The 23,727-nt window shown below is 38.2% G+C and overlaps 1 protein-coding gene across 7 annotated transcripts in view; it reads left to right on the forward strand.

Moving 5' to 3' along the window:
• GRIA4 (glutamate ionotropic receptor AMPA type subunit 4) overlaps positions 1–23,727 on the forward strand; it is a 433,158-nt gene that overhangs the window by 322,268 nt on the left and 87,163 nt on the right. For all 7 annotated transcript variants that reach the window (XM_059707932.1, XM_059707931.1, XM_059707930.1 and 4 more), the window contains 2 exons: positions 4,703–4,756; positions 20,560–20,718. In XM_059707932.1, coding sequence (XP_059563915.1) covers positions 4,703–4,756; positions 20,560–20,718 — 213 coding nt within the window. The remainder of the gene's footprint in view (positions 1–4,702; positions 4,757–20,559; positions 20,719–23,727) is intronic.

A 23,727-nucleotide genomic window follows, 5' to 3' on the forward strand; every position in this document is an offset into this window, starting at 1 on the left:
TGCAGTGATGCCATCTGGCATTTACCTTATTGACGTACATAAGCCTGATTTTAGAACTAAATCTGTCCAACACTATGGCTATTTCCTAAAAATAAACAAGAAACAGTAAGTGAAGGAATCAATTAATCACTTTTCCTAAGTGTTTTATTCTTATAAAGATGGGTTCTTTTGAAAGCATATGATCAGAATAACCTGTATGTCCTTCTTAACCCATCCTAATTTAAAACTCTACTCCAGGCACTCAATCATTATTCTTTGTCTAGTTTCAAACTGTTTCTTTTAAGAAGATAAATAATAAAAGTGCAGATTTTTTACTCCTACGTTTCTCTGTCTTTATAAACGGCCATAATTAATTTTTGCAGCCAGTCGTCACCCTAAGCATTGTTTTCCCTTGACAACTCAACCAAAACACTTGAATGAAGGTAGTGCTGTTTTATATTCATGTCATTCACCTCAAGCTGTTTCTTTCCCCTCTTCATAAAGAATAACATCAGAGACACAGGTTTGGACTACATCCAAATTCAAGTCACTCAGATTTGATTTTTTTTTTTTTTTACATAAAATAGTCTTAACTTTGGTTGAGATCATGAAAGATGTAAAACAACACTAATGACACTGTCAACTTTACCCAATCATATTTTTACTTAAATAATTGACATTCTAGGTATAGGGTTCTTTACTATGGAGTATAAATTGGTGTGGTTTTTTTTTTCTCACAAAGAAACTTTCATCAAGTGTTGGATAGTTGGCAGAAGGACCATGATCTTGCATTAAACTATGACCACCCCAGGTAAGGGTGGTGAGTGTTCAAGCAATGAGGTCTTTGCAACAATGTATGCAGCACATTTGTTTTTTTCCCAGCCTGGAGCTGGATCAGCAGAAATGGTATTCTTTCTAGCATCACCGGCCAGGTTAATAAATCTGCAGATCACTGCTCCCTGGGGCCCTCAGTTCCCAGAATGCGGATGCATATCAAGCTCTACAAGGCCTTTGCTGCCAGGATTCATGTCACTTTTGGTTCTTTGTGGTTTCTCTAAGTCCTCATCCTTTGAAAATGTATTACATAACTTTTAATTTATTATAGTTCTTTGCCAGGCAATTTAGAACTGATAATGATTTCTTTACAGATACCCAGTGCAGAATTTCCACTGGTTTCACATTTATAAGTATTACACTTTAAAGTGAATTTAAACAAAAGCAGAGATAATATATTGACTTGAGGCCACACAGAAATCATAAGCTAAGGGTGTTGAGAAAGAAGAGACAGGATTTGCCTGGGAGCTTAGAGAGTGCAAAAAGGCTTAAATAGCCACAACAGAGAAAGTTATGATGAATCAGTAAGAGATAAATTATGGATGGCCAAGTGGCAATAATCCCTGCTCATGCCAAATAGTAGGAATTTCTAGTAAACAGAGTGGAATGCAGTTTCCCAGGTGAGTACCAACCATCATGTGTCTTGATAATTGTCTTTTGCATAAGCTGTATCTGAGATGGCCCCACAATAAGAGAGCTTCGGGCTACTCTGCCCATGATAAATCACTCAGTTTTGGGCGACCCATTATAATGACTAATTAAGCTGTTTCTTTACTGAACTTTATTTATAATCTCATCTTTTTATTGCATCTTTATGGTGAGATTGTCAAGGGAAATTTGTTTTAGGTAAATTGTGGACAAGATAAATCTGACATACAGAACATGTAAAAATGCTGTGTAAAGCATTTCAAATGCACAGCTGAGCTTCCAAGAAAGTAAAGAAAACCAAACCTTCAGGGGCCAAGAATAACAGATGACTGCACCAAAGGAAGTTGCCAGCTTGGGTAGCCTGACTGGGAATTTAATGCTCACCCAAGAACAGGACCTGTGGACTCAGTCAAGGCAATAAATTATATCTAAGATCTCATAGCTAGCCAGACTATTGAAGGGTAACACCCTAATAACAGAATAGAAGAAAATCTATTATCTATACCAGGAGTCAACTAAGTGTTTTCTGTCTTAGCCTGGGCTTAGTGTGGTGAGGGAGATATATTCTATGAGAATTTGACATCACAGTCTTCTTCAGACAGCTTGTATTTAGAATTTATACACACAAATAGAAATGGATAAATTATTATAAAAGTGGCCCTACTTCCCTGACTAGTATGGTTCAGTTGGTTGAACATCGTCCCATGCACTGAAAGGCCACCAGTTCCATTCCCAGTCAGAGCACATGCCCAGGTTTCAGGCTCCATCCTTGGTCAGGGGGCATGCAGGAGGCAGCCAGTTGATGCTTCTCTCTCACATCGATGTTTCTTTCTATCTCCATCCCCCTTCCTTTCTCTCTCTCTCTAAAATCAATAAAAACATATATTTTTTAAGAAGTGGCCTAGTTGGTAACAAATACCAACATTGCAGTATCTGTTAGAAGCAAACACACACAAAAAAATATTTGAAGGAATTTTAAGGGATATTGGTTAAGAATTTCCCTGAATTGTTGAAGGGCAATCCTCATAGTCAGGAAGCACAACAAATCCTGAACAATGTAAACAAAAAGTAAACATTTAAACTCATTGTAGTGAAAATACAGAAACTTAAAGACAAAGAGGAGATGTGAGGTGTAGCCAAAAGAAAAGATGAAATAAGCAGTGATTCCATTTCACTGATAGCCATGTGCACAAAACAGTTTCCCAGCACAATTCCTAGGATTTAAATAGGGTTTTCCGGATTTCATACACAAGTCACTAATTTACAAAGAAATGTTTTTAGAGGATATTAAAATGCTAAGAACATTTAAATAGGGTTTTCCTGTATTTTATACACAAGTCACTAATTTTTAGAGGATAATAAAATGCTAAAAACAACTTACTTTTTTAATTATGAAAGTACATGAAAATCTTACATTACTTTGTTACATTTGACCAATGAGGTTACAAAGCTGCCCACTATTAACTGTCATTAAATTTTCTTTGGAAGGAATTTTTCAGTTTTAAAATAAGAGTTTTAATTTCTAGTGCAGAAATTCAGTTGTACTTTTTAAATAATCCTATTATTTATTTTTCTTAAAAATGTCTGTGTCTCTAATTTCCTAAAACTTCCTAAAAAACATTCTTAGGTTAAAAAAATGAATCTAGGAGAGAGAAAGTACCGTGATGATGTCTTCTCCTTATTTTCTTTATTGTAATAAAATACTGCTATACCCATATGCAAGTGAGAATTAACTTTTGTGGTATTAGAGGTATCTGAAAACAGAAATTGACCTCAGAAATATATTGTTTGCTCCTCACAACAATAATCCAATCTACTCAGAAAATGATTCTTACCAGTTGAAGACATCTAACAATTTATTGTGCATTTGTATAAATTATCAGTAAATTAAGTGCATCTAAATTTTTTGGAACAAAATCATTTTAAGCTTCTTATGTAAGTATATATTTTATAGAAATACTAGTGGCCTGGTGCACAGATTCATGAACATTGAAAAGAAATTACTTAGGAGAAATATTTTAATATCGCTATTCGCCCTTTCTCTATAACAGAAGTGTCAGAGATGAAAGAAAATTAGTAAAATGTATATGAAAATAATATATAAATTGATTAATAAATAAACAATAACAACATGGTATAACAACAACAAAGACATGATACAAAAACATGATATGAGAACAACGAAAACATGATATAAAAACAACAAAAATATGATATAAAAACAACATTGATAAAAACAATGACTGATAAATTGATTAAACTTATCTGATATCTCCCTGTATGCCTCATTAAGAGTAAAAACACTTTGAGTGCTTAACTAATTTCCCTTGTGATGAAGTATTTACAACTTTAAAGACACATGCTCTTTGAACTCAAGAGAAAGCAACATATAACTGACCATGTCCAAAAACGAGTTCAGGTAGGAATATTCCTACTCTGTCTAGAGTTTGTCCTTGTGATTTATTAATAGTCATCGCAAATGCTGGCATCATGGGAAACTGTCTTCAAATTAATTTAAATGGGAGGCCAGTGTCAAATGGGGACAAATCAATTCTTGGAATCAGAACAACCTCTCCTTCACAGATCCTGTTAATACTTCAGCTTCGATTATGTTAGTTCACAATCTTGTGATAATAAATCTAGTACCATTACAAAGACCCCATTTACTATTAATATTTCTCAGTAGCATGATGATTGCACGTACTTTCACTTTTAATTTATGACAAGGCATTCCTGAAGGGGTAATACTATTAAGAAATTCTATGGGAAAACTTTACTTTTTGGCATCATCCGTTGAATCAATGGAATGATCCCTCAAATAGGTGTGAAAATTTCCGCTTTCTTTCAGCTTCACAATGTCAACAATAACAACAAAATTCATGATCAATAATGACAGGTCAAAACACACGCGTGTGATTGGTGCCGGCGAGAGCTTTATATGTGTCACACATGCGCGAGTCAACGTTTATTTTTAAATTGCCAGTGTACGTCATAGGTACCGAACAGTCGGTCGGTTGGTTGGATGGATGGATGGTCAGACAGATGGACGGTAACTTAACCTTTTATAAATATAAATATGTAAACTATTCATTTGGATAATTCACTCTCCTAAGGAAAATGGTGTCATTTTCTCATCAGCTTCTATAAGGAATTATGCTAAAAAGGTTAAAATTCAACTGTTAAAAATATAATCATTCAGTAAAATATAATTGGTTTCTCTTATTTCCTTATATCTTCACAGATTGTGAGTGTTGGAAAGCATGTTAAAGGCTACCATTATATCATCGCAAACTTGGTAAGAACTCTTTATTTTCTATTTTTCATAAGAATTTCTCAAGCATTCAAGATTATTTTAACTATGCCTCAAAATAATGTTCCAATAAATGATTACAATATATTACTTACTAATTAGTTGAATAATTGTTACTATATTACTAAGTTTTTATTACACAGGATTCTATTTTTACTTCAAAGATCATTATATTTCTAATGTAGAATTCAATATATTTGATGCTGATTAGCTTGCTATCTGCCAAAATGACCTTTAAAGATAATTACAATGATTGCTTTACTATGCTATCACTCCACATTAAATAATGGCCTTTTCTCTGTATCAATGATAAATGCCTCTCTATGAATAAAGATTGCCAGAGATCAACAGGGCTGGCAACAGGACAGCAGGAAGAGAGAACGTGTGACGGAGGAAAGGAGTGAGAGGAGCGTGTGTGGACATGTGTGGTGTGAGTGTGGAGGAGTGAGGGACAGTTAGATAACACAGGAGTCCCGGGGACTGGAGGATCTAGCTCTCCTAGATGGGGAGGCCCTGCTGCCACCACAGGCACTCCTAGGCCCGCACAGCTTTGGCACAGAACCCACACCATCTTGAAGTGGGGGTAGCAGAGGCCAGGATCACAGCAACATCAATCCCCGGACTGACCTCCGACACTGCCATGAACCAGTGCAGGAGAGTTGCTTGCTAGCCATAACCCATGTGGGACCACCACCATACCTTTGTAGGGAGTAGCATGGTACCCACACCGTAGGCTTCCAGATATCTACAGTGAGTGCACACCAGAGAGACCTCCCCAGCTGCGCCTCCTCACTGGAGCCCAGACCCAGCATCCCAGGATCCCGCACTTTAGGTCTCCAGCTGAACCCCTGCCCTGCCCCATTCCCAGTCCCAGTACAGAGCTGCAGTCCAGCACACCCTCCACCCTGGCCCAGGAGAGAGCCCTCAGTTGGTGCATGCTCACCCCGAGGCCCAGGACAGAGCTGCCGGTACGACCGAAGCACCCAGCCACAGGTCACAGGACCACGCTAAAGGTGCAATGGAAGAGGAATCTAGGGTGCCATCAGGCCTTGGGTGTTGGGGCCACACAGTGACTTGCATGCCAGAGGGCTCTGGGCCCTCACAGGGAGTCACACACCACAGGAACTGTGCAGGTGCCCCTGCCAACCCCAAGTATTTGAAGCAGAAACTGAGGGACCAGAGCCATGGGAGAGTGGGTTATAATTCAGAGCAGAGACAAAAATGTATGAAACTCAAGACAGACCCTGCCTCTCGGCTAGCAAGTCCTGAATCATTGGACCACTAGGAGCTTTAACCTCTCGGACCACAAACAGAGTTCCCAGAGCCAGAAAGAGACAGCAAAAATGGGGAGAAAAAGAAACAATCAACAAAGAAAAGGAAATGAGGAATTGCCAGAAAAGGAATGAAATGAAATTGAGGCAAGCTATTTGTCAAAGAAAGAATTCAGAGTAATGGTTATATGAATGCTCAAAAGTCTGGATGAGAAATTCACCATGTGTAAGAAACAAGAGAAGATGAAGAATGACATAGCTGCAATAAAGAACACATTGGAAGGTTTCAATAGTAGAGTAGAAGAAGCAGAGAACCGAATCAGTGAGTTAAAAGACAGGATAGAAAAATAACACCCAATCTGAACAGCAATTGGACAAAAAAATTAGAAGGAAGGAGAGTTTAAGGGAGCTTTGGGACAACATGAAATGAAGTAACAGCCGTATAATAGAGGTGCCAGAAGGACAAGAAGAGGAGCAAGGATTAGAAAACCTGTTTGAAGAAATAATGACAGAAAACTTCCCTAATTTGTGAAAGAAAAAGGTCACACAAGCACAGAGGGTCCCAAGCAAGATGAACCCAAAAAGACCCACACCAAAAAACATCATAATTATAATGGCAAATGTTAAAGACAGAGAGAGAATCTTAAGGGCTGAAAGAGAGAGACAGATAATTACCTACAAGGGATCTCCCTTAGACTATCAAATTATTTCTCCACAGAAACACATCAGGCCAGAAGGGAATGGAATGAAGTATACAAAGTGATACAAAGAAAGAGACTGAATCCAAGAATACTCTATCCAGCAAGGCTATCATTCTAAATTGAAGAGGAAATCAGGAGCTTCACAGACAAAAAAAAAAAAGGCTAAAGAAGTTTATTACAAGCAAGTCAGCAATGCCGACATGCAAAGGGGACTGTTGTATAAAGAAGAAATAGAAGGAACAGGCATAAAGAATAAAAATGGCTACAAATAAGTACTTATCAGTAATAACCTTAAACGTAAATGGTTTAAATGCTCCAATCAAAAGACATAGGGTGGCTGAATGGATAAGAAAACATGACCCATATATACTAGTATGCTGTCTACAAGAGACCCACCTCAGAACAAGGGACCATACAGACTGACAGTGAAGGGATGGAAAAAAAAATTTCAGGTAGAAAGAAATGAAAGAAAAGATGGGGTACCGATACTTATATCTGACAAAATAGACCTCAAGGTGAAGGCCATAAAAAGAGATTAGGAAGGCTACTTCATAATACTAAAGGGATCAATAAAACCAGAGGATATAACTCTAGCAATATGCACCCAATACAGGAGCACCCAAATACATAAAAAAGCTTCTGGAGGGTATCAAGGGAGAGATCGACAGCAATACAATCATAGTAGGGGACTTTAATACCCCATTGACATCAAGAGATAAATTCTCTAGACAAAAAATATCAGCAAAGAGACAGCAATCATTAACTCACTAGATGAGATGGAACTAATTGACATCTTCAGAACATTTCACCCTAAAGCTACAGAATGTACATTCTTCTCAAGTGCACATGGGACATTTAAAAAAATAGGTGACATATTGGGACACAGGCAAATCCTCTTCAAATTCAAGAAGATTGAAATCATATCAAGCATCTTCTAAGAGCACAGTGGCATAAAATTAGAAATCAACTAAAAAAACAATTTCAAAAAATCAAGCACTTGGAAGCTAAATAGCATGCTATTAAACAATAGGTTACCAAAGACATCAAAGAAGAAATAAAAAACATCCTGGAAACAAATGACAATGAAAACACAACAATCCAAATCCTATGGGACACAGTGAAAGCAGTCCTGAGAAGGAAGTTCATAGCTCTACAAGTCCACCTCAAAAACAAAACAACAACAACGAAAAACAACTGGTAATAAATTATCTAATCCTACAACTTAAAGAATTAGAAAGAAGGCAACAAGAAAAGCCCAGAGTAAGCAAAAGGGAGGAAATAATAAAGATCAGAGTGAAAATAAATGACATAGAGACAAAAAAAAAAAATACAAAAGATCAATAAAACCAAGAGCTGGTTCTTTGAAAGGATAAACAAGATTGATGAACCTTTAGCCTGGCTCACCATGATGCAAAGAGTAAGGACCAAAAAAAACCAAATTAGAAATGAAAGACGCAAGTAACAACCAAACCCACAGAAATACAAAGGGTTGTAAAAAAAAAAAAAAATACTACAAACAACTCTATTCCAACAAACTGGACAACCTAGATGAGATGGATATTCCTAGAAAAATACTTCCAATACTCAATCAGGAAAAATCAGAAAACCTGAATAGGCCAATAACAACTGATGAAATTGAAGCAGTAATCAAAAAACTTCCAGCAAACAAAAAACCTGGTCCAGATGGCTTCACAGGGGAGTTTTACCAAACATTCAAAGAAGAACTAAAACCTATCCTCCTCAGACTATTCCAAAAAATTCAAGAGGAAGGAACACTTCCAAGCTCTTTCTATGAAGCCAGCATTACCCTAACCCCAAAACCAGATAAAGACACTACAAAGAAAGAGAATTACAGCCAATATCCCTGATGAACATAGGTGCTAAAATCCTCAACAAAATTCTAGAAAATCAGATCCAACATTACATTAGAAAGACTATACACTGACAAAGTGGGGTTTATTCCAGGGATGCAAGGATGGTGAAATATCCACAAATCAATAAATGTGATACATCACATAAACACATTGAGAAATAAAAATCACATAATCATATCAATTGATGCAAAAAAAGCATTTGACAAATTCCAACACCCTTGATAAAAGCTCTCAGCAAAGTGAGATTAGAGGGCTCATACCTCAAGATAATAAAAGCCTTATATGACAAACCTACAGCCAACATCATACTCAATGGGCAAAAACTAAACTCGTTTCCCCTAAGAACAGGAACAAGACAGGGATGTTCACTTTCACCACTCCCGTTTGACATAGTACTGGAATTGCTAGCCATAGTGATCAAACAAGAAGAAGTAAAAGGCATCCAAATTGGAAAAGAAGAGGTAAAACTGTCATTATTTGCAGATGACATGATATTGTACATAGAAAACCCCAAAGACTCCATCAAAAAGCTACTAGACCTAATAAATGAATTTGTCAATGTAGCAGGATACTAAATTAATACCCAGAAATCTGTGGCTTTTTTATACATCAATAATGAACTCATAGAAAGAGAAACTAAAAAACAATTCCATTTTACATTACACCAAAAAATTAAGATACCTAGGAATAAACTTAACTAAGGAAGTAAAAGACCTGTACTTGGAAAACTACAGGACATTGAAAATAAAAGAGATAGAGGAAGACATAAACAAATGGAAGGACATACCGTGTTCACGGATTGGTAGAATCAACATCATTAAAATGTCCATACTACCCAAAGAAATCTATAGATTCAAAGCAATCCCCATTAAAATAGCAACAGTATATTTCACACTCTTGGAACAAACTCTCCAAAAATTCATCTGGAATAAAAAAAAAAAAGACCCCAAATAGCCACAACAATCTTGAGAAAGAAGAACAAAGTTGGAGGGACCACAATACCAGATATCAAGTTATATTATAAAGCCACTGTTCTCAAAACGGCATGGTACTGTCACAAGAACAGACACATGGAACAGAACAGAGAGCCCAGATATCGACCCAAGACATTATGCTCAATTAATATTTGACAAAGGAGGCAAGAGCATACAATGAATTCAAGACAGTCTCAACAATAAATGATGTTGGGAAAATTGGACAGATACATGCAAAAAAAATGAAGCCTGACCACCAACTTACACCATACACAAAAATAAAGTCAAAATTTATAGAAGACTTAAACAGAAGATGGAAAACCATAAAAATCTTAGAAGATTCCACAGGCAGCAAAGTCTTAGATATAGCTCATAGAATTGTTTACTGACACATTTCCTAGGACAATAGAAAGGAAGGAGAAAATAAACAAATGGGACTACATCAAAATAAAAGGCTTCTGCTCAACCAAAGAAACCATCAACAAAACAAAAAGAAAACCTCCTGCATGGGAGAACATATTTGCCAATGTGACATCCAATAAGGGTTAAACCTCCAAAATTTATGGGGAACTCATACAACTTAACAAAAGGAAGATAAACAATCCAATAAAAAAAAAAATGGGCAAAGGACCTAAATAGACACTTTTTGAAAAAGGATATACAGAAGGCCAAGAGACATATGAAAAAATGTTTAAACACTAATCATCTGAGAGATGCAAATAAAATGACAATGAGGTATCATCTCACACCTGTCAGAATGGCTATCATTAACAAATCAACAAATGACAAGTGCTGATGGGATGTGGAGAAAAGGGAACTGCTGGTGGGAATGCAGACTGGTTCAGCCACAGTGGAAAACAGTACAAGTTTCCTCAAAAAATTAAAAATGGAACTCCCATTTGACCCAGTAATCCCACTCCTAGGAATATATCCCAAAAAGTCAGAAACACCAATCAGAAAGAGCTTGTGCATCCCTGTGTTCATAGCAGCCCAATTTATAATTGCTAAGATTTGGAAACAGCCTAAATGCCCATCAGCAGATGGGTGGATTAAAAAACAGTGGTACATCTACACAATGGAATACTATGCTGCTGTAAAAAAGAAAGACTCTTACCATTTGCAACAGCATGGATGGACCTGGAGAGCATTATGCTAAGTGAAATAAGCCAGTCAGAGAAAGATAAGTATCACATGATCTTACTCATTTGTGGAATATAATGAACAACATAAACTGATAAACAAAAATAGATCCAGAGACAGAGAATTATCACAGACCATCAAACCTCAGAGGGAAGGCAAGGGAGGGAGGGTGGGTGAGAGGGGGTAAGAGATCAACCTAAAAACTTGAATGCATATAAGCATAACCACTGGACACAGACAATGGCGGGGAGGGGTGAAGGCCAAGGCTGGGAGGCAGAGGCAGGCTGGGAGAGGACAATCGGGAGAAAAGGAAACACATGTAATACTTTCAACAATAAAGAATTTTTTAAAATAAAAATTAATAAATAAAGGATAGTCTAAAATGACCATTCTAAAAATAACACACTAGGTTTTTCTCCCAGGATTTTGTTTGGGACTTGAATTATAAATACAAGTTGTTATCATTTATGAAATGATAATAAAAAGTGAATAAAAAGAGATTGCCAATACTTAGAGGTATTACAAGAATGATGGGAACTGGCAAACCATGTCCTCTAATTTTAAGAAAAACAAGATTGAAATGGCTGTTTGAGAAAGTTTTGTATTGTAACTCAAATTGTTTAAAAATTATGTCAGTTTTTCTCATATTAAATGTAGTTGGTTATTGAATCAGATATATGCATTAGTATAAAATCTTTAATGACCTAAGGCAAGTCTTTTTAAATTCTTGGCAAGTCTCACTTGGTATTTCTTGTTAACTCTGCCGTGTAGGGAATGAACTAGCCATGCGGAGGGATATTCTCCTTTATTGGAGTACCATCTGCCCCCAGGGCTTGGTCTCAAAAGTGGTATATCTTAGAGAAGTTCAGAATGTTTTCTTCTTTTTCACTTTTCCCACCAATTTCTTTGGTAAGGATATTGTCCTTGAAGAAGGAAAAGAAACAATGGCTGCAAAGAGATCGCAATGTATCCACTATCTTTATCACATATTGAGACAGGAATTTTCTGTGGTTAGTGACCTCAGTTTCATTATGGATTTGAGATATTAAAATGCAGCAATAGACTCTAAACAGTTACTGTATTGTGTTTCTTGAATAAAGTATAATTATGCTACTTAAGGGATTATCATGAAGCTACTGAGAAACTTTGACTAATGCTTTTCATTATTTTTAGAAGGCCCAGAGTCTGAATATTCTAATATATTTATAAAAATTCAAATATATGTAAATCTTAAAACTAGTATAGTCTCATATTAATCACTGTAAGACAAAAAAAATCTCATGCTTATGAAATGTCTGAATTCACAATGACATTATATAAGGAGATTCTGGCAAAAAGCAGATATTGACATCTATTCTTTTCAAACAATGGAATTCAGAAAAAGAAAATTGACACATTATACATTGTCATGCCAGAAATAAATTTCTGACGTTCACAAACCAATACAAAATGGGAAGAATTAATAACTATAACATCCTAATGGGTATCACAGACTGTCTTAAACAGCCCTAATAGATGTAGCATATGCAAGTTATCTGTATAATGACTAATTAACAGTATATGGAGTAGAAAAATATTTTGCTTGTATTGGGTAATATAATCATCACTCTGACTAAAAATAACCAAGCTTTACCATATGTAATTGGTATCATTGTAACACATGACTAGGCCAGTAATTTGTACATAGCTACATCATAATATAGATTCTTAATATGAATTCTATTGACTTATTCATTTATCCTTAAGAAACTGACTTTCAAAAGCCGAATGATTTTTGTTTCATTGGGCCAATCAGCAGCTATTTCTTGAGAACTATGCCCATAGGATTCCCAAATGTGAAATCAATTAAGTACCAAAAGAAAGACTATTAATATTATACTTAATATTGAAAGACTGAGTGATTTTCTCCTAAGATTATTAACAAGACAAGGATGTCCCTCTCATAATTTTTATTGAACATTGTACTAAAGGTTCAAGCAAGGGATGTTAGGCAAGAAAAATAAATAAAAGGCATCCAGATTGAGAAAGATGGTTTTATATATAGAAAGTCCTAAGAAATCTAATTTCAAAAAACTGAAAACTAATAAATGGGTTTAGCAGGGTTGCAAAATATAAGTCAATATACAAATATCTCTGTATTTCTATACAGTAGCAACAAACATTCTAAAAGTAAACTTAAGAAAAAAATTATATTTCTAAATTACAATTATAATATTCAATTAATGGGGTTGCTACCTAACCAACTCATCAAGATTGACTTAGTTGGAGGGATCAAGATGGAAACAGAGAAAGCTCCTGAATGTCCTTCATCCCACAGATGCACACACGGAGGAAGTCCTCTGAAAGAAATGCAGAAAGTAGCTGTGTGACTCTTATATTTCAGGCAACTAAGAAAATACCCACATCAAAATGGGTAGGGAAGGCTGAGACACATTCTCTCCATAAACACTATCCCTGGTACAGTGTCATACAATTTTAAGGAAATCCCCAATTCTCAGCTCCTCCATGATGAACAAAGAGTTGGACTAAAAATTTAGCACCCCTGCCACTCAAGAGACAGAACCCCGCCTAAAAAAAATGTCTACCTCTGAAAGCCAATGGCACATGTATCCACAAGATCCACAGGACCATAGAAAATAGAAGCCGTTCTAAACGGGTGCATAAGCACTCCATGTGACTGTCCCACGGGCCTCACCACAGAGGGAGAAAGCAAAAATGCCCATCCCCCAGTATTTTCCTGGAAGAGGATTGACTCTATACTTTGCAACCTGAGAGTCCGTCTTCAAGGGTCTAGCTACACACATGTAGGGGCCTGGCTGTCATCCTCCATGGCACCAGGGGAGCTGGTAAGCATGTATGCCACTTTCTTTCCTCCAGCTTCCTCTAACTGTACACCAGGTTGCCAACCTGTCTCTAGAAGGAGATTGTGCACATGCCCGGCACCCCATCTTCTGCTTATGCTGCCCAAGGGACAACTGAATCTGATAGCCAACTGAGCTTGCATTCACAAGCCCCACAGGACCGTAGCAAACAGTGAAGCAGTTCTTAACTGGTAGTGCATGAGAGAAATTGCCACAGCTATCCCCCCAGGGCTCAGTGTCGAGGAAACAAGCAAAATGCCCAGTTCCCAATCTTTCCTCAAATGGGTTTGACTGCATACTTTCAAGCTGCTGCCTAAGGGTCAGGCTTATAATCACCTACATTTAGGTGCTCAGAGAAGGCAGCTGGAGCAATCAGGCAGGTTTGAGAGCTTAGACTGCCCTGGTTTGTCCAAAAGGGAGTTCAAAAAACAGTTGTAAAGATGCTTCGTGAGGTTAGGAAAGCCACACAAAAACAAAATGAGAATTTCAACAAAGGAATAGAAAATATAAAAAGGTACCATACAGAAATCACAAAGCTGAAGAATACAATAACTGAACTTCAAAGTTCAGTATAGGGTTTAATATCAGACTAGATTAAGGGGAAGAAAAGAGCAACTAACTTGAAGTCAGAACAGTGGAATTCAATCAGATAAACAAAAAGAAAACAGACTGAAAAAGACTGAAGATAGTTAAGGGACTTACGATACATGGTCAAATTGATTAATATACACATTATAGAGGTTCCAGAAGGAAAAGAAAGAGATAAAGGGGCAGAAAGCCTGTTCAAAGAAATTATAGTTGAAAATGTTCCTAAGCCAGGGAAAAAAACATGCATCCAGATCCAACAAGACCAAAAAATACCAAAAACTGAATCTAAAGAGACACACACTGAGATGCATTATAATTAAATTAAATAAAAACAAAGAGAGAATCTTAAAATGAGCAAGAGTAAAGCAACTTGTTATGTACAAGGGAACCACCACAAGACTGTAAGTGTATTTTTCAGCAAAATCTTACAAGCAAGAAGAAAGTGAGATGATATATTCAAAGGGCTGATAGAGGAAAAACTGCCAACCAAGAATGCTTTACCTGACAAAGATGTCATTCAGAATTGGAGAGATAGTTTTCCAGACTGCCGGGGTCCAACCCCAGCGGGTCCAGGGGTCCCCAAAGGCATAGACGGAGTCGGCGAAGAAGGAAGGACACGGAGACAGCGTTCAGTTGATCAGCAGCCTAGCCAGGATCTCTAGCCCGGATCTCCAGCCAGGTTCTGGTCTGGATCTCCAGAGAGGTTCTGCTTAGGATCTCCAGCCAGGTTCTGTCCAGGTTCTCCAGGCAGGTCCAGTGTCCAGGTTCCAGTCAGGTTCTCCTGCCAATCTCTGTAGTCAGGTTCAGTCCAGGATCCCTTGCCATGTTCTCCCGCTAGGCTCTGTCTCTAGGCTCCGAGGACAGTCCCTCTCCAGGATCCTCCGGCATGCTCTCTCCAGCGAAGTTCTTCTGTCTCTAGAGAACGTTCTATGTAGGTTCTGTGCCTAGGCTCTGTCTCTCTTGGTCCTGTCTTCCAAGCCCTATGTCCTTAGTTCTGTGTTCTGAGTTCTGAGTTCTGAGTTCTGAGTGTTTCTGTCTTGTTACAACTGTATTTATACCAGTTGATTCAATCCTATCAATCTCTATTACAAAGGTTAGGGCGTTTCTTATCTCCATTCCAGGGAGAAAAGATTATGTAGTTTAAGATGATTGTTCGTAGTTAAAGGGATTAATTACCCGCCTGGCACTTAGTTGAGGGGTTTTATTCCCTCCCTAACTTCAGGGGAAAATCCCTACCTGGGGATTCAACCTTTCTCGGAGAGGTGACCTTGGTTAAAACACAGCGCCAAGAAGGTGAGCAAACATATTAAGAACCGTATGCCATATATGCCAGGTCCCTTGAAACAGCAAGGATGGACCGGCTCCCGGCACCAGACTAACAAAATCTGAAAGAGTTGATCTCCATGAGTGGCCTTACAAGAAATGTTAACATTTCAAGCTGAAATTAAAGGACACAAATTACTAATATGAAAGTGTAAAATCCACTGGTTAAGGTAAATATACAGACAAATTCAAAATACTCCAGTATACAGAACACCCTGTAGTAATGGTGGTGGGTAAATCACTTCTAATTCTAATATAAAGGTCAAAAGACAAAAGCATTAAAAAGAATTATAACTACAATAGTTTATAAATGGATACACAATATAAAAATATGCAAATTATAATACCAAAAACATAAAATGTAGGATGGAATGTTTTAAATTTCAGATAATTTGTATGTGTTCAAAGTTTAGTTGTTATAAGCTTAAGTTAAACTGTTATAACTATAAGATGCTCTAGGTAAGCCTCACGGTAACCACAAAGCAAAAACCTAGACTAGAAACAGAAAAGATGAAGTGAAAGGGATCAAAACATCAGTATAGCAAATCATCAAATCACAAAAGAGGAGAACAAGAGAGGAAGAAAGGAACAAAGGACCTTTTCAGCTGGAAAAATTTAAAATGCTAATAGCAACCTCACCTGGGCTGTCCTGACCTCATCGGGGGCATTTCAACCTCACCGGGCTGTCTCTACCTCACCGAAGGAGGTTGAAACGGCCCTGGTGAGGTTGGGACGGCCCCAGTGAGGCTGGGACAGCCCGGTGAAGTCGAATGGCCCCAGGGAGGTTGAGACGGCCCGGTGAGGTCGTGATGGCCCCAATGAGGTCAGGACAGCGCCGGTGAGGTTGAAACAGCCCCGGTGAGGCCGAGACAGCCCCAGTAAGGTTGGGACAGCTCCAGTGAGGCTGGGACAGATAATGGGGACCAGTATAGACTGATGAACAGGGGTAGATGCAGAGGCAGAGCAGCATTGAACAGAATGTCAAACTACAGTGGTAAGCCTGGGGAGGGTTTGTAGGGGGCGGGGATTAAAGAGATCAACCGAAGGACTTATATGCATGCATATAAGAATAACCAATGGACACAGGACACTGGGGGGTAGGGGCTGGGGGAGTGTCAAGGGGGGGGGGGAAGGAGACATATGTAATACTCTTTGTAATACTTCAAGAAATAAAAATTATTTTTAAAAAATGCTAATAGCAAGTCCATCCTACCAATAACATTATATGTAAATGGATCACATCCTCCAATTAAAAGACAGAGTTCCTAATAGGTCAAATAAAGACCCAACTATATGCTGCATACAAAAGACTCCATCAGATTTAAGGGCACACATAGACTGAAAGTGAAGGAGAGGATAAAAGATAGTCCATGCAAATAGAAACAAGGAAAGAAGGAGAATCTATACTTGTATTAGACAAAATTGGCTTTAAGCCAGAACTAACAAGACACAAAGGTCATATAACAATAAAGGGGTCGATTCATCAATAGAATATAACATTTGTAGATATATACCTGATATCAGAGCATCTAAATATATAAAGCAAATATTAACAGATCTGAAATCAGAAAGACAGCAATACAATAATAGTAGGAAACTCCAATACCCAATTTTCAACAAAGGATAGATAACCTTGTAAGGCCAGATGCCCCTGGTGAATGGTTTAAGAAATATTTAAACAAATTGTTAGTGTCAGGATAAGGACTAGAACTCAGTTCCCAAAATATGCAGACTAACATTTTTCTTAAATGCAATGATCCCACTTAAGATCCATGAACTTGGAGACATTATTTTAGTTTTTTTCATTATATTTCTTATATTTGTTCAACTTTCCTTCATTGAGCATGCCCAAATGCACCACCTGTCTACTTTGACCATCAAAAATACATACTTTAATCAATTTCTTAACAACCTGAATTTTAAACAATGTTAAGAGGGAATCTCTTTCGACTTGACATTCCTTCTGCTCACTGTACCATAGCGTCTCAATGATTTAGAAAACCAGTGAGCCTGAAATGCAAAACAGCACACATGTCTTCTGAATTAGAGAAATCTGGAAGGATGAGTGTTTAAGTACCTATATCAATAGTCATCAGGTTATCTGAAGGTCTATAATTTATTAATTTCCTCTTGCCCCCCCGCCCCCCTTTTCCCTCAGAGGATGTATGGACTGTAAGTGGAAATTAAAAGCAAAACCAAGTTGAAAGACGATCTTTCCATAGGAGGTCACCAACCATTGTGACATGAGGCTTTGTTGAACAACCCATTTCAACAAAATAATAGGAAGCCTCTCCCGGGTCCTCCCACCGCCGTAGGGGAAATTGTTTACTTAGTTACCTAAGCGCGCCCCCCCCCCCCCATGCAGAATTACAATCTTATTACAACGCTACCCAGAACTTTCAGTTCCACAATATTTTCTGGGTAAAAACTGAAATCTAAATGACCACCAAAATGACTGTTCCCAACAAAACTGTCTCTAGATCTTATCATTTTTCCTATAGAAAATTATTTTAAAATATACAAAATGAAAAGCATTGCCTGTACTCAAACAGACATCGTTAAAATGAACTTAGCCAGCCACCATTCATTTGGATCACATCTGGGAGGAGTTTACAATCAGATGTGGCAATATTTTGTTCTTTATCGGCAGCATAGCAGCAGGACGGACCCAGAGAAATGTGGGTTACTGTTCATCAGACTTGACATCAGATGACTTTGCTGAAGGCTGCAGCTTTGCCTGCGCGTCGTGCAGCTGTGGGATTATGCTGTGAAAGAAAGCGTCTATTGTAGCCACTGTGGGAAGAAAATAAAAATGTCATCATTAGCAGCTAATGCAATAGTTGAATCACTGTGGCTTTTAGAAAACTAAAATTATTTGCTGGACTGTGGGTCTGCTCAATATTCTCGTAGAAACAAACAAATGTTTAACTGACATTTTACTAGCTAGAGATTGATGGGCAGTGTTCGCCCCCATTTCAAAAACATAGATTTGCTTTCTGGTGCTTGGTTTCTTTCCCCGTGAAATGAGAATGTTACTGATGAGCTGTCAAATTAGCTGGCACATAATAGGCATGAAGTAAATATTTGTTGAATGAATGAATTAAGAATAGCCATTATTTACTAAATCCAAACCAGCTATGTTAGCTTTCTCATTCTCATTGTACATGTGGGGAAGTTACCACAGTGGGATTTAGAGTTGGGGCTGTGTTCTACAGTATTATTACCGCCCCCCCCTTCTCCTAGGGACATTATGGTAAATACCAAAATTAAAAACACACATATTTGTAGAAGAATAAACAAGAGCATGGAATTAAAAAAGCAAACTCAAGAGTCATCTTGGCTTCAATACGTATTTGCTGGGTGAGCTTAAATAGTCTTGCTGTAACCCACTGGGCCTCAGTTTTCCTTATTTATAAAATATGACTCATAATAAGATCTACCTCATAACCTTGTTATGAGAGCTATACTAGATAATCCAGGTGATGTGTCTAGTAAAGTGCCTGATACATAACAAGCCCAACATTAATATTAGCTATTAGTTCACACTCCTGGGGCTTTCCATAGCAACTTTGCTGAGTTGCCAATAGACTGGTTTGTTTCGTTTTGGGTAGCCAACAGCAAGGCAACCTCCTTTGTTATTTAAAAAAACACACAGACATTTCCAAAAACATGGCTGAGAGGCAGTCAGTTGGCGAGGCAACCCCAGGTCTTCCCCTCCTCCCCGATTCCTGCTCCGACTCCTTGTGTACCTGCAAGGCCACTGCTGCATATGTTACTTCCACCAAAAAAAAAAAAAAAAAAAGACAAAACACTTTCTCTTAGTTCCCACAACAATTGAGTCAAATTCATATTTTTAAAAGGAACTTTACTAAATCTAAGAGGAAACAAAAAATAGTTCAAATACAGATGTACAAGCGTGTGTATGTGTGTGTGTGTGTGTGTGTGTGTGTGTGTGTGTGTGTGTGTGTTTTGTTAACTTTTCTCTGAGCTAATATCTTTGGGTTTATTAACTCACTTCCCTAATATGCTCTGTGCCCTCTTCTTGCAATTTTTATTTGTTTTACACTTTGCATTGCGTATGTATTTTTGTAAGGCATTTTAAATACTTATTAGGGACAAAAGGGATCAGGTATAAAACAAGATAGATGATGATAGATGATAGATAGATAGATAGATAGATAGATAGATAGATAGAAAGATAGATAGATGATAGATAGATAGATAATAGATAGATAGATGATAGATGATAGATGGATAGATAGATAGATAGATAGATAGATAGATAGATAGATAGATAGAAAGAAATAACCTTTCAACATTATTGAAACTCAATTGACTACCTCTGGACCAAAAAGATGACACCTTCCCCCTCCCAGCATCCTTACTCCACTGGTTGGACACAATCTTTCTTCTTATCATACAGGAGGCCATGAATGGCCTATCTTGCTCTCTTCTCTTCCCTACCATTTCCCAGGACTATAAAGATTGTAGAGACTGATGTAATCAAAGCTTTTACCCTTCCTGGCTCGAATTAGCAGCTCTGTCTGCTTTTAGAGCACTTTGTAATTAAACTGAACCACTAAAAAGGTATAACCCATCGCATACTCATAGTACCATGATATCTTGATATTATCGTCACATAAGACATTTCTGCTCATCAATCCCAGAGGGCAGTTATGTCTTCAACAAGGGACTTGTTGATGATACCATATTCACCTCTTATATCCACCAGCTACGCATCATAAAAGGCATTCAAAGGCATTTAAGAAATACTTGGGAGCTCCAGTGGCACAACCGGTTAGCGCGCGGTACTTGTAAGAAATACTCGTTAAATTGAGCTGAACTGAACTGAAAACACGTATGCCCTTTTCTCAGGTATTAGACTTTGAGTGACAGAATTTAACAGCTAAATCGACATAATTGGATCTTGCACCTGTTCCAGTCATTGCTTTATTAGAAATCCAGTTATCTAGAGAGAGATTATGAATTTATCTAGCATTGAAGAGCTGAGATGTATAATGATGAATTGAACAAATTGTCATGTTGATTTTTATAGGGATTCAAGGATATTTCTCTCGAGAGGTTTATACATGGTGGAGCCAATGTTACAGGCTTCCAGTTGGTGGATTTTAATACGCCGATGGTAACCAAGCTAATGGATCGCTGGAAGAAGCTAGACCAGAGAGAGTATCCAGGATCTGAGACTCCTCCAAAGGTATTTGTTTGTTTTTATCTTATGTATGTTTAGTATTTTTCAAAGTTAACATAGAAAGTTCATGATGCAGTTTTTCTGGTACTGTGTCGTCAGACATAGTGTGATGGGCAGAAGCATTTAGCCAGTCTCACTGTGCTGCACAAGCCCTTAATAATTTCTAAATATCTATATTTAAGAGTAGAAATGGTAGGTATTAGCTCAAGCAGTTTCCCGTTATTGTTATTACTTTATAAATTTCCATTGAAGATAAGGAATGCTTTTTTATTTTAATCCTCACCCAAGGATACGCTTTTCATTGATTCTAGAAAAGGAGGAAGGGAGTGAGGGACAGAGAAAGAGAAACATTGATGTGAGAGAGAAACATCAATTGGTTGCCTCACACACATGTCCTGACCAGGGATCAAACTGCAACCTGGGTATGTGCCCTGACTGGGACTTGAACCCACAACCCATCAGTGCACCAGATGATGCTCTAATCACTGAGTACACCAGCCAGGGGAATTGTATGCTCCAAACAAATTTGTTAACTAAATATTTCAAATTTGAACAACATTGCTAACTATCCACCCAGGAAAAAAAAAATCTATGTTTTCAAAGTGATTTAAATTAGTATATAAATTTGGAAGTTTGTAGGATGTAAAATATGCAAGCTTCTAAAATTATTTTCTTTCAAATAAATAGTAAAAGGCCTTGGTTGTTTAATTTTTCCCTATAGACGTTGCAGAAGTGTTATTCGTATCTGCAAAGGAAGCTGGTAAATTTCTGATTATAGCACATTTTTTCCAAAAGAGAACAGAGAATTTATATATAATTTTAGAGAGAAAAGGAGAAGGAGAGAGAGATAGAAACATCAATGATGGGAGAGAATCATTGGTTGTCTGCCTCCTGTATGTTACCTACTGGGGACTGAGCCCACAACCCAGGTATATGCCCTTGACTGGAATGGAACCCGGGACCCTTCAGTCTTCAGGCAGCCAATCAATGATTCTCTCTCATCATTGATGTTTCTATCTCTCTCTCCCTTCCTCTCTGAAATCAATTAAAAAAAATATATTTTAAAAAAGAAAACTTGCGAATCCTTTTATTATTTCTATTGCCTTTAGTAGGTTCAGAGATGAATCATGCCAAAAGCTCACTCATATCAAGTATTCATACACACAGCGAAGAGTGACAAGCTTCCTTCTGAGCGCATTTCTAATCTAGACTGTTTGCTAGGCAGCAGTTCCCCTCATTCTGCCCTCAGTGTCTGCAGAGACACTCTTCCTCAGGAGACAACCTTATCTCTTCCTTCCTCACACCTTGTGTTGTGAGACCATTAATTGCGTTCGCATTTCTTCTGCAAACCATCTGTTCAAGTTTTTGTTGCCCTTTGAGTTTTAGTAGCTAGAATGAGCTTCAAGCTTCCTGTCAGCATTTTGTAGCTTCTTGGGACTATTTTTCATTTCAGTGATAGTATTAACATGTGGTCAAAACATCCACTGTGGTTCCCCCCACCTGGACCACTGGTGTCCTTAGCCCTTCCCTGCCTTTATCCCATCTTAATGTCTTCTATTTGCTAACCTGTAACTGGGCTTATCTATGCTACAGCTTTGGCATATAAAATGCACATAGTGTCATATGTATTTTTATATGTAAATACATATAATTTTCTCATCTTTCACAGCTCTTAGCATGATGCTAGGCACTCGGTGGCCATTTAATAAATACAGAGATAGGCAAAAGTAGGCTCACAGTTATACATAGGAAAAATACAACAATTAATAAGTAATAATACAATAATAAAGTGTTTCATAGACTAACAACTGTAAACCTACTTTTGCCAACCCCCATATATACAGGTGATTCTCATTATTCACAGTAGTTACATTCTGTAAAGTTGCTGTGAACACTGAATGTGAACACTGGACACTAGCTCCCAGGGGAAATACAAGATTAGGTTCCTGCAAGCCTCTGGTCACAGATTTTTGTCCAGTGATCAACACATAGCACACATGTTTCTGTTTACAGACAGTGTATACAATACACTAGAGCAGTGATGGCGAACCGATGACATGCGTGTCAGAGGTGACATGAAAACTCATTTTTTTGGTTTATTTTTCTTTGTTAAATGGCACTTAAATATATAATATAAATATCAAAAATATAAATCTTTGTTTTACTATGGTTGCAAATATCAAAAAATTTCTAATCCCAAATGTGAGATACATTTATGAAATTATATTCTGAATCTTAATATAAAAGTCAAACTTTCCTTTCTCCCCAGTAAAGAAATTAAGCAAATCTGCAGAAAAAAAAAAAATTCTATATGTGACACGGCACCAGAGTTAAGTTAGGGTTTTTCAAAATGCTGACACACTGAGCTCAAAAGGTTCCCCATCACTGCACTAGAGGCCCGGAGAACGGATTTGTGCACCTGTGAACCCTCAGTCTGGCCTGTGGGATCAGGCAGAAACTGGCTCTTCGACATACCCTGAGGGGTCCGGATTGCAAGAGGGCACAGGCCAGGCCAAGGGACCCCAGTGGTGCATGATCGGGGCCAGGGAGGGACCACAGGAGGGCTCCAGGGAGTGTCTGGCCCATCTCGCTAAGTCCCTATCCGCTGGACCCCAGCAGCAACCTAACCTACCGGTCAGAGGGTCTTCCCCCTGGTGGTCAGTGCATATCATAGCGACTGGTCTAATGAATGGTTGGACACTTAGCATATTAGGCTTTAATTAAATAGGACTAGAGGCCCAATGCATGAAGATTAGTGCAAGAATAGGCCTTCTTTCCCCTGGCTGCCAGCACTGGTTTCGCTCTGGCACCCAGGGACCCGGGCCTTCACTCTGGCTGCCACCTTCCACCTTCGCTCCAGCCCTGCCATCCTCCTATAGCTCCCTCCACCCCCCCCCCCCGTACCCCCCGCTTAGCAGGCGTCCCTCCCTGCCCCGGCAGCTCCGCGCCTGCATGTGTGCATTGCCCAGAGGCCCAGAGCGGCCGGGGTGGGTGGAATGCCTGCATCATCACCAT

Source organism: Myotis daubentonii, chromosome 9 (genome assembly GCF_963259705.1).
Source record: "Myotis daubentonii chromosome 9, mMyoDau2.1, whole genome shotgun sequence".
Classification (NCBI taxonomy): Eukaryota; Metazoa; Chordata; class Mammalia; order Chiroptera; family Vespertilionidae; genus Myotis; species Myotis daubentonii.